The sequence below is a fragment of the Lycorma delicatula genome, chromosome 6 (assembly GCF_047948215.1).
Source record: "Lycorma delicatula isolate Av1 chromosome 6, ASM4794821v1, whole genome shotgun sequence".
Taxonomy (NCBI): domain Eukaryota; kingdom Metazoa; phylum Arthropoda; class Insecta; order Hemiptera; family Fulgoridae; genus Lycorma; species Lycorma delicatula.
This window is the reverse complement of record NC_134460.1, coordinates 44128186-44143187: the sequence shown is the minus strand read 5'-3', so window position 1 is coordinate 44143187 and position 15002 is coordinate 44128186. Positions and strand designations below refer to the sequence as shown.

Below are 15002 nucleotides of genomic sequence, written 5' to 3'. Positions count from 1 at the left end.
TTTTTATGACTTAACGGCCGATCTAAAACCCACCAGGTAGGTTTGTTAACACCTTACTTTACACAACACATTTAACTCATCTTTTTGTGACCAGGTATATCACTAGAGCTATTGTCTCAACCAGTTGAACAACATTTAACTTTTCAAATAATCACTAAACATCTGAAAATGAAGCCATCCTGAATTAAAGTAGTTCAATAATTACTTCAGATTCAGAAAAGCAAGTCCCCAGTTATGAACAATTTCAGAGACTTGCAATAATGTTATCAATCAGCATAATATTTACTTTCTTTTTTTCTTTTTAAGGCATAATTTTATTTAAACGTATAAGTTTATAAAAAAAAAAAATTGCATTTAGGGCGCTGCCTATCTTCATACAATGTATGACATTTACTTCATCTGACAAAAGCAATTTGTTGTTGAGCTTTTTGAGAATCTAAATATATTTCTAGAAAAGTTTATATTATGTCCATCTGCAGAACTACTACTACTACTACTACTACATCAGTGGAAAAATTTAAATAGTTTTCAGTGGAGAAAATTTAAATTCATTGCAAGAGCATTTCCAATTTTATATCTCTGATGCTGAGACCATGATGTACACATCTCCAGATGACTGTGATGTGCACATAAATTGGTCATGTTAGCATTTAATTGTAGCAGATTCTGTACTGTCCAATATCTTTATACAAACTGAAATATGCCACAAAAAATTCTTTTCATAATCAAGCTGGAAACAAGAACTGACTTTTAATTCTACCCAGCCTTCTAAAGAATGGTATTAAGGTTATAATTTTTTTTGTTATTTACATACATCTCCAGTTACAAAAATTTTATGCACCCTGTTGGAGAAAGTGGTAAACAAGTATAGTATCTTGAGTAAAATTCTCTAATAGCATGAGAGCACTACTTGTTTCAATGACGCAGAATTTTCATTAATAACCTTTTTTGAATAATACTGATTAGTGGAATGGCCTTTACACAGACAATTAGAACAATTATTATTTTTAAAAAAGGCTTATGATCATCAATGGACAAGTTTAAAAATTCCTTACATTGATATAAGTAATGATTTGAATTACAGAATGAACAATTGGTTAAGTTAAAGATTGAATAAAAACTGACATTTTTTCTTTTATATTGTTTCTTATAATTTAACCTTTTCAGATCATTTAGCCTTGGAACTGGTTATGTACGGCATCAGTTTTAAAACGCTGTTACAGAATCATTTTATATGGCATCTAAGTCTGTTATTTTGTTTCATATTCACAAAGGTTTTATTACACAATTTGAACGACATTTATACGATGTAAAATGTTTTATTTAGACTAGAAAGAATATGACCATTTTTTTCTCAGAAATGTGCTTGTGTGTGTGACTTTTGTATTATAATTGCAATGATGATTATGGATTTATTTATTATTTACAAAAATAGCTTATCTTAGTAGCAACATATTGAGGTATTGAAACACATAATAAATTATGATATACAGCACACATAAAAAAGGAATTTGTGGTCACTTTTAAAAAAAAGGATAAATACGTCACTTTTACTTGAGGTCTATAAATATCTTTTCTGACAAATGATATCGGTAAACATGTAACACATAACGAATCGTAATGAATAACAGTATACAGTAAAAATTGTTTTTTGTCAATCTGAATACCTTTTTCAGTGGTGGGGATTTTTATAAAACGTACTTTTCTGAATCTACTTTCACTTATACTAACATATGTTACTAATCTGTGATTTATGACACGGGTTTTTCATCATATTTTGCCCAATTTTCAACCGATTTGCTTGAAAGTATTATTTTTAAAATCAGCAAACTATGTTTCATAAACACAAAGCAAAAAAAAAAAAATTGCTAATAAAAGTAGAAATGCGCAAAAAAATTCTGCAATTAAATAATCGTAATTTTTGTACTGTTATAATTTTTTTGTTGTTACAGCCATAAAAAATTTCCAATCGTAATTTTTTTTTTTGTCACGAGTCTGTTAAATCTCTTTAATATACTTTAATTTTTTACATAAGAGGGTAGCATAAGACTATGAAGGGAGGCAATCAGATACCAACATATTTTCGCAGAGCGCTAATTAAGCGTGGATTATTGTGATGGGAAAAGGTTAAAGTAAAGCATTTGGTAAAAGTTTTAGTTGAATTATTGTAGTGATTTACTTTGACATTGTTTCCTGTACTAATTTGCGTATTTGAAGTGACTACATTAACGTTTTTTAGAAGTTATCTTCTCGTGTTAAGAAATTCTATAAAATCTTTAAAGTTGGGAAACCTTTGATTCAACAGTTTCTCATTCCACAATCTTACAGTGTTATAATCCAATTTAGATGTTAGAAATTGGACTATGATAAATTCATCAAGTTATTCGGTAGAATGTTGCCAGTGAGAGTTTGTCCAACGGCGGAAACACTGAAGACTTATTTACTCTGACAAACTCGCAAATTGACATTACAAAATTTTAAAAATTGTTTTAAATATAAGAATAATAATAATATTGATGAAATAAAGCTACATATCATCGCAAAAATAGATGTTCTTAAAGAATATAGGTTTTTTTTGTTGATAAATATGTGATAATCTTTGTAATGTAATGGTTTTTTGTTCTTCTAACCCTGAGTTTTTCCTAACCCGTTTACAAATCGCATCACAAGATAGCAGTACTTGATAGTACTAGGTAGTGTATACTTGAAATAATAAAATTTAAAAGAGAATTTTAATTCCTTTTAAATATATGAATTTTATTCCTTTTTTAATAAAAAAGGAATAATTTTTATTCCTTTTTTAATAAAAAAGGAATAATTTTTATTCCACAAGTAGAACTATTTGGTGGCGCTGGGGTTGTGATATTTAAAAAAATATATATATTAGTTACGTGAAAAGACATATTTTTGCAAAAAAATGAAAAAATTGTCATTCTTGAAGATCGAGTGCTTTATTTGATGAGAATTTTGTAGTTGTTTTCTTCATAAAAACAAGAAGAATCTTATCATTAACAGATGAACAGTTATTGACTAGACTTGATATATCATTTAATCAACCAATCACATGATTTCAGATTTAGTCTATTCTTGCTGTTCTACTTGAGTGGAATCTTTCTCTTAAGTTAAATTTTTTTCAGTAACTTTGGTAAAATCTTTTCAACTTGATCATCAGCTACATAGTATTCGTTTCACAGGTAATTTGAATTATAATTCTGATGCTCTCATTCTTAACAATATTAACATAAAACAAAAATACTTCAGTGCAACATAACCTATCATTTGAAGTTTTTACCTTTGAATAAATAAGTAAATATTATCAACGAGTAATATTTAATGTATTTTAATTAGATCTTTATTAGGTTGATATAGCACATAGTATATGTCCAACTCATATTTTTTTTGAATAAAAAATTGATGTATAATTTAAAAAATCAATTTAGTGATATAAAGGCATTCCTTTAATTTTAACAGTAACATAATTTAAAAATTTTTTTAGTAATCAACAGATATATATTGTGGTTAAAAAAACGTCTGAATAAGATTGTAAATTTTACAATTGTAACAGTTTTATTTTGAATAAATAAAGTTTGATAACTTCATAAATGTTAAAAGTTTGATAACTTTCGGAACAATTTCATGACATATCGCTTAGCAGAGAACACTAAAAATTTAATCTTCCTCAAAACTTCATTGAAGATTAATTGACTTTTTTCTAGTATATCAAAGCATTTGTTAGTCAAATAAATAGTCAAATACATACAATAAAGTTTTTGATGTTAAATAAATAAAACTTCTCGGGTTTGATATACGAATTCTTGTTTAAGCATAATAATCAGTGCTCCGAGATTTTCAGCAGATTCTCACTGAAGCATTGATGTTTTGCTTCAGAATCTTCAAAATTGATTCCCAGTTGAAGTAATAAAATTATACTTGTTCCAGGTTTCAAGAGATCTTGTTGAAGCATTCTAAGTTTATTTACCAGTTACTTTAATTTTTGATACATTGATAAGGAATTTAAGTGAATAATAATCTATTTTGAAAAAATAGATTATTTTTTCAAGAATGATTTACTCACTACTACATTACATCATGATGACGTGGAAGATATTCTCAATAATCTAGGACTAACGGAAATGCATATCAATTTGTTTAGGTGTTTGATGAAAAAAAATTTGAATTTTTCTTTCCAGTTGGAACGTATGTGGATGGATAACACTTCAAGAATTATTCCTGTATCGAAAGATGCTGAATATATTCAGATTTTGTATACACCTGGACAATAAATTTTTTGCTAATATGATACAAAATTTCTTTATATTTATGACTTGATAAATGCTGGTAAACTGAATAAAAAATTGCAATTTTGCTTTCAACACCTCTTTCTATACATTGATTTGAAAACCATAAAATTCTTAAGAGTTCAAAATCAAAATATTTGTATTGATTGTGGAGTTTTTTCTATAACCTTTGCGATTTCACTTATATATGATAATAAGCCTGATAAAGTCAAGTATAATCAATGTGACCACATTTGATTAAGACGTTTCAAACATCGACTATTGAACATTTCCCTCAGAAATTGTTCTGTTAATTGAAGTTTCATTTGATAAATTAAGTACAAATGATATAAAATATCATTACAAAACTGAGTTTCCTGCTTTACCATCAGCTCAGTATTTAAGATTTTGTGCTGATTTCAAAATTTCTGAAGTGAAACATGAAAAATATCAATGAATGCCAAGAATTAAATGATGGAAGTGATATAAACCACGCAAAACATAGAGAATTGCATCGATTGTCTAATGGTGATTCAATTTTGTGTTATGCTAATTCAGTTATTCAATATTTGTTTAATTGTGCATTATTAAAGAATGAGATCCTGAAATTACCAAAAAAATCATGTATTATATACGTCACTCAAAAATTATATAAATAGAGCAAACGTAGACATGAGAATTTCAATATTCAACGACAATAAGATGCTGTTGAATTTTTAATATATTAAATTGAATAAGTTGAACCTTTTAAGAACATTATAGAACACTATTAATTACACGATTATTTGTGCAAATGATAAATGTAAGTGTGCTTCAGAGCACAAATAAAATAATTTAGTTTTACACATAGATATTAAAACTGTTAAGTTTTAAAAAAAATAACAGTTAAGCCTCCAATTCATAATTTTAATGAAAAAACTCATGTCAAAGGTAAATGTGTTGAATGTGGACACAGATTTCATACACAGAATGGAAATTCTTTCTTTAGGAAAACTGTTGATCATTCAAATGCAGTATGTTTATGCAAAATAACTGAAACTAAAGGAATAAAAAAAGTGTCTAATGATGCTTGCAAACTATTCGGGGAAAAATATAAAGTTGAAAGTGCAATATTTCATCATGGGCAGTCGATGAAAGAAGGACTTTATAGTAGCAAGATCAAAATTGGGAAAAATTGTATTGAAGCTAATGATTTATTAATTGCAAAAAAAGTTGGCCATGAAAATTCCAAAAACATTTATGTTTTATTTTTAGAACAAATTTGATTTTTTATTGGATATGTGAATACAATCAATGACAAGTTATTAGCAAACATACGATAGATACCAGAATTTTTATAAATATAAAAATAAAAACAGTTTCAATTTAACGAAATGAACAGAAAACAAAAAACAGATGACATCCAATCTCCCAAAACAATAAAATTGTTAAGGTTTTTGGTCAGAGAGTTTATCATCAATTGAAAATATAAAAAATTTAAAATCAAAATTAAACAATTTACAGTAAACAATTATTTATTTACAGTACTTCAAAAAGACATTATCCAAATCAAAAAAGTACAGATATGTATGAAAGGTGAGATAATAATTGTTATATATTTTTCCTACTTCATTTTCTCAAATGTAACAATACACACTGTTAAATATTTTATTCTTATATATAGAATATTAAATATTTTATTCATCTACTAATATTGTAACTAAATGACAGAACTTTTTTAATACAAAACAAATATGAAATTATTGAGAAATAATTGGAGATCAACAATTTTTTTTATATACTTGTATATACACTTAACAACATTAATCATTTAAAAAAATTCGTCAAATTTTCTCAAATGTTAACTGAAAATTCAAAAACTCTTGCTGGTCTAATTTCATACATTTAAGAATGAATTTGAACGAAACTTCAATATTCTATGCTTGACATTATTATTTATTGTTCTATGCAAATGTATACGATCTCAAAAATAAGTTCAACTTTTTCAGTTACAGCAAAAAAATACTATAATCAATTTCTGATTTCAATAAAAAGATCACTTAATGAACAAATTAAGTGTTGATCAAACATCAATGGTAGGGGCAGTATGGGTTGTCTCAATTAAAAGTGAATGCTACACTATTATGTGAACTAATTATCATTCGTAAGTTTCTATTTATATATTTACCATATGTTCCTATTGGTTAAAAAGCCACACAATATTAATCATATGTAATTTTACCTTCAATAAAGTGTTTACTTGATATTTTGAAAATTCAAAATCATTTCTAATGTCACCTTCACTCTAAAGTATCATACTACCATTACTGCCTCTAACTGTGCATTAATTAGCTTGGAAAAAATTAATTTAGTGAATAAAAAAATTATTAAAACCTATTTCAGTTTTGACAATGAAATTTACGTGCTATTTTGAAATTATACATTTTTTCTGGAAAAGAATTAATTTTTGAAATAAAGAAATTACGAACTGTAATATTTTTTCAGCTAATTAATTAATTTTTTTTAATCACTGAATCATTTGATACTATCATGAATTAAAAATAATAGATCAAAATTTTTTTTCATTAACTTTAAACACTGTCAAAAATTCAAAGATAAAAAATTAAGTAATTTTCAAGAAAAATTTGAAAATAATTATATAAATTAAGATGCACATTATTTTGCATGATACTCACAAATTGCATCAAATTATTTTATACCATAGAAGTTCTTATAAATGACTAATTAGGATTTAGAACTAGGGAATGATCGATCACTCATATGATTTGCATTGGGAATTATCGTCTTTCAAAAGCAAGTAAAGAAGCAGAATACTCATGGATAATGAATTATTAGGATTTATGAAGTTGTTTAAAGTATGAAATCGAATTGGCAACAGTTTTTGACGGCATAGTTTTTGGGAGTTTGGATATGTATTAAAAGGAAGTTGCAGTGCTTCAAGTGAATTTTAATGTGAGGATATTTTGTTAATAAAATTAAACAAAGTATCTATAGATTATCTTTTTATGGAATCTGAACTTACAATGAAGTTAGCATTACAAGATGTGATTAAATATTTGTTGTCAAATCATACCTTTAATAATTCTAGAGCAATAATTTTCGTTAGATATTGGCTGATCTTTAATGATGGCTAATGCTTCATCTTTTAAAGAAGCTTGCAAATAATGTAGTTTTTGTAAATTTGTTATGTATTAAGTCAATAAATATATTATAAATATGCTGCCACTCTTAACACATTACCTCTAAATAGAGGTAGGCATATTGATTGGTTATTAACTGTGTTTAAATATTGTATTTGAATTAATTTCTTCATTAAATAATTTTTGATTATTATTAGTTTTTATTAAATGTTACAATTTGCGTTCTGTAATGCACAAGTCTTATTCAACTTGTTCATGATCTAAAAATAAATCATCATCAAATTCAATTTCAATTTTTGATTGAATGTTGTTATATCTGTCTTGCAAATCAATAAGATTCCTAACTTAATTTGAAATTTGAAAAGATTCCTAACTTAATTTGAAAAGTCAATTCTATCATCTTGTGAGGAATCAAATTTATCAGAAAAGTTGTGATTTCTCATTATAGAGGCCTTTACTGAACCACTTTGTCTTGTTAACTGTTCCAATTCCATAATGATATTAAATAACTTCAAATATGAAATGTTAAATTACGTCAAGTAAATTAAATGTGAAATGAACCAATGATATTACATAAATGATGAAACAATGCAAATTAAATAAAATGATATATTAAGAAAGATGTTATGAAAATGATGTAGATCTAGATGCTGTGAATCCCTTTAAGCAGTAAATTGTTGAATGTGACGATTCTTGAATGATGTTTCTTCAAACTGTAGATTTTATCAGCAGTTCTGGTAGATTCTTCAAAAATGTAATTATATATATATATAAACGTGATCGACGACCAAAAGATATGTCGAGAACATCTACCTTGGTTAGGATAATTACACTATGTACTTACCACTGGTTCAAATAATAAATAAATATAAACATTTATCACTTTGTAATTAGATATCATCCTTTAATATTTGAGAAGAAGGCTGGAAGAAAACTGATTGAATGTAGTGTGGAGCCGACCTATACAGTATGTATGGAGCCAAGTGCGAACTGATAGAGACCTTTAAATTTTAAAATCCTTTTTAAATAAATTTTTAATAACATGCACTGAGTCTGAACACAAACATCGAGTGACTTACCGGACTTTTTCTTTGAATGGAATTTTCTTGTCTTTGACGCCAATCAATTCATTTTTGGCAACTGTATCCCATGTTAACTCATCTAATGAAAAATTCTTTTTTAGATCTCTGTAAAACACAAAGGAAATGAATTTAAAACACATTATATACATATTTTTCATCATTTAATAGGAAATAAATGAATTTTGCAATTGAATTCAAGTCATGAATTCAAAACACAACAGTTTTGCCACACTCACTATAAATTTTTATCTTTTTGTTTGGAATTACAATCATTTAATTAGTGTGACATCAAATTAGATAACTAAATCTGTAAATTGTTTTGGAGTACTCAGCTGAATCTTAAATTGTTTTCTATTAAGGCCCTACAAAATTGTATCATTTACTTGTCATTACCACATATGCAGGGGCTCAATAGTCTTTTGGCCACTATTTCATCGTTTGCTTGTAATTAACAATAGAAAACAAGCTACACGTGCACTTACTACATGAACAAGGAATTAAGAAGCTGCTTACAGATCTCAATTAATAATGCTTTTTAGATTTAAATGTAGATTTTTCATAAATTTCTGTATAACTGACCAGAATAATGTTGTTCAAATAACAAACTAAAATTCTTTTATCTAGATTTAGAGGTTATGTAATCACTTAAATTAAGGCAATATTTCAGTTACAGTTTGCCTGATACCATACAGACATTTAAGTTTTGTGTAATGGGGAAAAATTATATGTCCTCTATTAAAAAATATTTATAATTATTCTATACAAACCATTCAGTGACCACAGTATATATGAATGAATATTAAATCATCCATAAAAGATAAGAGAGAATACTGATCTAAGAGAGAAATCCTTTAGTCCTAACAATCCGAACAAAAAAACAACAAACACCTTAAAGTAGTATGAGATCTATATATATAACTCATCACGTTTTTAAAACGATTCAGCTGGTGGCTGAAGTATGGATGTGCCAGGGAAGGTAAGAATTAACTATAAACATAATTACTTGGAGGTAGGTTGATGTAGTTTAATTATAAACATATACGGTGTCCATAAAGTCTTTCCACGATTACAAGAAATCTATTACAAGTACAGGTATGAGGTTTGTAACAGAAGAAAGAAGAAACTATCAAGTTTTTTTTACCATGTCAATAAACTTAAAACATGTGTGTCTTTTGTCACTCATAGAATGTCCAACTGATAATTTCACGCCATGTGTTAGTCAATGTTTTTTCGGTAAAACTAGCAATAACTTCAGATATTCTCCGTCTCAATGTGTCCAGATCAGTACAGGCATTGCATAGACTCTGTCCTTAACATAACCCCACAGGAAAAAAAAATCTAAGAGAGTTGTCTGGTGTTTGTGGTGGCACGGAGTGGGATCATCGCACCCAATCCATATGCCATGAAATGATTCTTTCAGAAAATCTCAAACTAGTAAGCCTCAATGTGGTGGTGCGCCATCCTGCTGGAAAACTACCCTAGGCTGCAAGTCATTTAGATGAGGTACAGCAAAGTGTTGCAGCATATCCAGGTAAATGTTAGCTGTCACTGATTGCTCAATGAAAAAGAAAGGACCAATGATTCTGTTGTGCACCAAACTGCATCACACATTCACTTTAGCGGAATCACTAATTTTTTCTCTGGTAAAGTACGGATTTTCTGAGCCCCACATTCTCACATTATGCTTGTTTACTTTCCCTGAGGTGTGAAAAGTAGCCTCATCTGAAAAACACAGCGCTGCTAGTATTCATTGTCGTTATCAATTTGTTGCAAAATGTTGGTCATAAAGGCAGAGATTTTGTAATCTCAAAATCTTGGCATCTGTGAGAGCCGTCATCTGGCTGTAGATGTTGCAATATTTGAAGTTTATAAACATGCAATCTTTTTCTTGTGTAAAATTTTGTGCACTGCTGACTGGGGAATTCCTAGTTCATGAGATGCACATTGGGTAGATTTGGAAGGGCTATGTAGAAATGTCTGCTGCACAACCTCAACCTTCTCTTCACTAATGGATGGCCACCCTGTTTTGTAGAAGGTAAACTACACTTCCACTCTAATTAAACTTTGCATACCATGCATCAATACTCTTATCAGGTGTTGGTCATCCACATTCCCTTCTAAATTTTGTTGCCCAGTAATCAGTGATTTAAACTCATGATAACACAACACACAGTGCGCTTTCTCCTGGAATGATGCCATTTTATAAAAAAATTGATCATGGTGTATTCTACTTGCCTCTACCTGCAACAAACCAATATTAAAAAAAAAACTTTACAGGTTTTTCTTTCTTTTGCCACAAACTGCACAGCAGTAACTGTAATAGTTTTTTTGTAATCATAGAAAGACTTTAGATACCCTATATAATAGAAATCATATGATATTGTGTAAGAGATGTAGGTCAGGAGGCTCTGGTTTTGTTCAAATCTTATTTATTATTTAACCTGAATGCTCATATTATATTGCACTTCATAACATATTTCATGTTAAAAAAATTACAATGTCATACTTACGATATTATTGTGTTTTGAAGAACTAATGTGAAATCATACTTTTTTGTTATTTCCAACAATTCTACTAAAAATGAAACTTCAGGTATCTTTTTTACTGCAGACTGGTAAATTAACTCTGCCGGTCGACCTTGATAAACTGGATCAGTTGGGTCTAATTTTCCACTAGCTGAAAAAAATAAAAAAACATCTTATTTTATAAAATAGGTGGAAAAATCCATTTTTTTAAGTTCAATTTTTCTGAATAAAAATGTACACAGTAATAACAATTTATACAATAATGCATAAAAAAATGTTTGTATGGGTATACAAAGCAAACAATTTAAAATGAATTGAGTCAGCTAGAAACTGCAGTTATTTGACATTCAACTTTTAACACTACTACTGTCATTGGTACTATCAGTGTCACTATTGGTTGTGAATGTTAATTACCTTGTCTATTGTTGTCAATTAACTGTTTATACTTCATAGCAATACAGGCTTTATTCTTTTCAGTTATTTTTTAAAATGTCTAATTCAATTGAGGAAAGTGTAGCCACAATGGAAGCTTATGTGCATTCTGGATCCTTACAAAAGATGTGTCAACTATTCACGGAACAATTTCTAAACTCCAATATTCTAGTGAAGAGTATCATACACAATTTGGTTAAAAAATGGTAAATAATGGGGTTGGTTTCAAACACAAAACAAAAAGACAACTTTCTATTAGGATTACAAAGGGAATCCTTTGTATTTTTCTTCTTTTTTTTTTAAGAAAACTTTCTGCTGGTGAGAAAAAATCTAAAAGCAAGTAAACATAACTAAGTGGTGTAAAATTCTTCACAATCTAAGACTAAACTATATTGCATAACAAATATGCAACTTAAGATAAGACAAACAACATTTCTTAATTAATGTGACTTGCTTCTCAACAGACAGACCTGATGCTGTATTTCATCTCAGACTAGACACGGTTTCATTTATCTGGGCATGTTAAGTCGCACAATATTATTATTGGTACCGAATGACTGAGATCCTCGCCAGATGTTTCAGCTTTTACTTGACGATGAGAAAATTTGTGTACAGTATGCTGTTTCTGGTAATAGTATAGCGGGGCCTATATATATATTTTTTTTATCGAACTCCCAATAAAGAAGTGTATTATACAATTTTAAAAGAGTTCTATACTAGATTAAAAGACTGTGAAAATGAATAAGGGTTCTTTCAACAAAATGGAGCTAGTGTCACAAATCAAACAATTCACTAACGCATGTTCATGTGGCTTTTACAAAAGAATGACCTCCCCGTTTCCCAGATGTATCTAATTATGATTTTCTCTTTGGAGCTATTTGAAAACACCCAGGAAGAGTTCGACAGCACCGATAAAATTTTGTCAGATGACTCTCAATATGATCACTTGAGACAAACGTGCATTGCTGCTCAGTGCGCTCATTTTGAACATCCTTTGTAAAAATATGGTAAATATCTAAAATTTTACTAATGTAAATACAGAATTTAATTTGTGTTTCCACTGTTCATTTCATTTATAATATGTTATATGTTGCAACTGTGTTTTATCTGTAGCGGTTTGATTTTTTTAATTCCTCACCTGGTGGTAAATTTTAGTTTCAAAAGAAATAATCACCTCTTTCTGCTAGTGTCACAATTAAAATCAAGATACGTTGTTGCCTTTCTAATTCATATGTGGTCTCTGACACGACTATGAATTTCTGAGAGCATAATTCAACTTACTTAAAAAACTCAAATGATATGCTCTATAAAATTATACATGTACTTTTGTGAAACGTATATATATAAATATTTACTATATATATATTCATATAGTCTTCCTGTTACTGTGCGATGCCCTTACAGATAGTCTTTTATTACATTAAATAAAAATATTGTACAAAATAAATAAATTTTGTTGATGTACTTGATATACTATCACTATTAAAATATATGTGACATTTTCTTGAAGAGGTAAGGGTAAAAGAGTAATTTTATTTGACAACACAAAACATGAAAGTATCTTTTAGATGACAAGTATTCATTGTTCATAAAGTAAAATCTATTTTTCTAGTCTCTGGTTATTCAACATGTACGTTAAACATCTTCAATTCCCTATAAATTACTAAAAGGTACTTTAAGGTTAACTGATTGTAACACCTTTTTAATGGATTGTGTTTCATTTCAACAGTGATGTTGAAAATATTTAACAGTATAGTTTTGATGAAAATAAGATCTCTTCCATCTTTCAGTAAGAGCTGCCAGATATACAGGCTGACCAAAAGTTAAGAAATGGAGTTTGTAATGTTTCTGATCCTCCATTTAAAAGTGATGATTAGAAAATGGAGAAATATTAAGTAATTTAGATTTATGATTTTTCAACATTTATTTATTCATTATTTGTTTTAGATTCATTACTTTTTAATGGTGATGATCTCTACATTTTTTGAGAGAAGTTTTTCAGTTTTTAATATTGTAACTATAAAATTTGGCTACATTGCAGTGTTAATTAACATACTTCTGCCTTCTTAAGTACATCATTTTATGTATCATTTAATTATTTTATGGGGGGTTATTCTGCATTTGGAAAAAATCACAATTACAACCATAAAATATAGAATGACAATTTTGTTTGAAAAGTACAATCAGAACATTAAGTAAGTGTAGAAATTCTTCAGATTATAAAAAAAAAGAATTAAAAAGGTATTTCATCATGTCAACATTTCCTACATATTGGGATTATTATTACATTATTGGTTTGTAATATGCCTATTAACTGATGACTGATTATAAGATAAAGTTATAAGTATGTAGAAAATAAAATTTAATATAAATAAAAAAGTGAAAAATTTGTACTTTAATTCAAACGTTTAAATTATTTCATTTCTTAAAATTCATTGTGAGCAATTATAATAATCTATCAGCACAGTAAAACTCTTACAAAAATGAAATTAGGTAAATTATTTTATTGTTTTTGAGATTTGACAAAAAAAATAATTTTCTGTTATCAATTACTAAATATTATTTTCAGGAAAATGATTAACTTTGTTATTATTGATATAATGATTAAATAAAGTCAGGGAAACTACTACTACAATGTTTATGAATGGTATTAATGCAATGAAATTCACTTACTGCTTTCTTAAAATCAAATTAAAAAAAAGACTTGTGTGCACTGGCATGTAATATATGCCACTAATTATGAAAATACAAGGATTTGTGGGAACGGATTAAAAGGGGTACTGATAAAATTATCCATAAACCTTGTAAAATTCTGTTTAACAATATTCATATATATTTGGAATGGATAATTGGCACGATTATTTTTTGCAGCTTAAATTCCATTGATGAACATTTTTAAGACTAATTGCCTGAATTTAAACTGTTTAGATTAAGCTCACAGCAATTACATATTTTCAATAAAAAAATATTGGATTGTATAAAAAATTTATTCGGTAGAAATAATAAAAAACAACAAAAAACTCTGAAAAATTAAATGATAAATACATTCCCTGCCAGTACTATAAGAATGTATACAATAACAGATTTACAGTAAAATTAAAATCTTACAGATAATTAGTATAATAAAACTTAAAAAACTAATTGTCAGGACTGAAATTGCAAAGGAGACGAGCAGCACATCGTTGATCAATGATTACAACTATCACTTTAGTACACGCTGCCACAAAAGGTGGATTTTTCAGAAATTAGTCACCCAAAAACAGATATAACATTTCTACAGATACATACAACCACCTGTAACTGTATAAGCAGAAACATCAAACTAAACTGTTATGTCACGTTCTCATTACAGTACACTGGCCTGATAATGTATTTACACATTTCTATAACTGGTGTATCTTTGCTTTTACACTATTATTTTAATTAAGATTAACCATACCTTACTCTGTCTTCATCCCTAAACTTTTAGCTTTCTGTCTTGTTCGTATGGGAACTTTTACAAGAAGACACGCACATAAAAATTTTATTTCAATATTGGTACAACAT

The 15002-nt window shown here is 28.0% G+C and overlaps 1 protein-coding gene across 1 annotated transcript in view; it reads right to left on the bottom strand.

The window, feature by feature from the left end:
• LOC142327023 (U3 small nucleolar RNA-associated protein 6 homolog) overlaps window positions 1-15002 on the bottom strand; it is a 52527-nt gene that overhangs the window by 25881 nt on the left and 11644 nt on the right. The window contains exons 5-6 of the mRNA XM_075369784.1: window positions 11010-11175; window positions 8497-8604 (exon numbers count right to left, since the gene is read on the bottom strand). Of these exons, the coding sequence (XP_075225899.1) occupies window positions 8497-8604; window positions 11010-11175 (274 nt within the window). The remainder of the gene's footprint in view (window positions 1-8496; window positions 8605-11009; window positions 11176-15002) is intronic.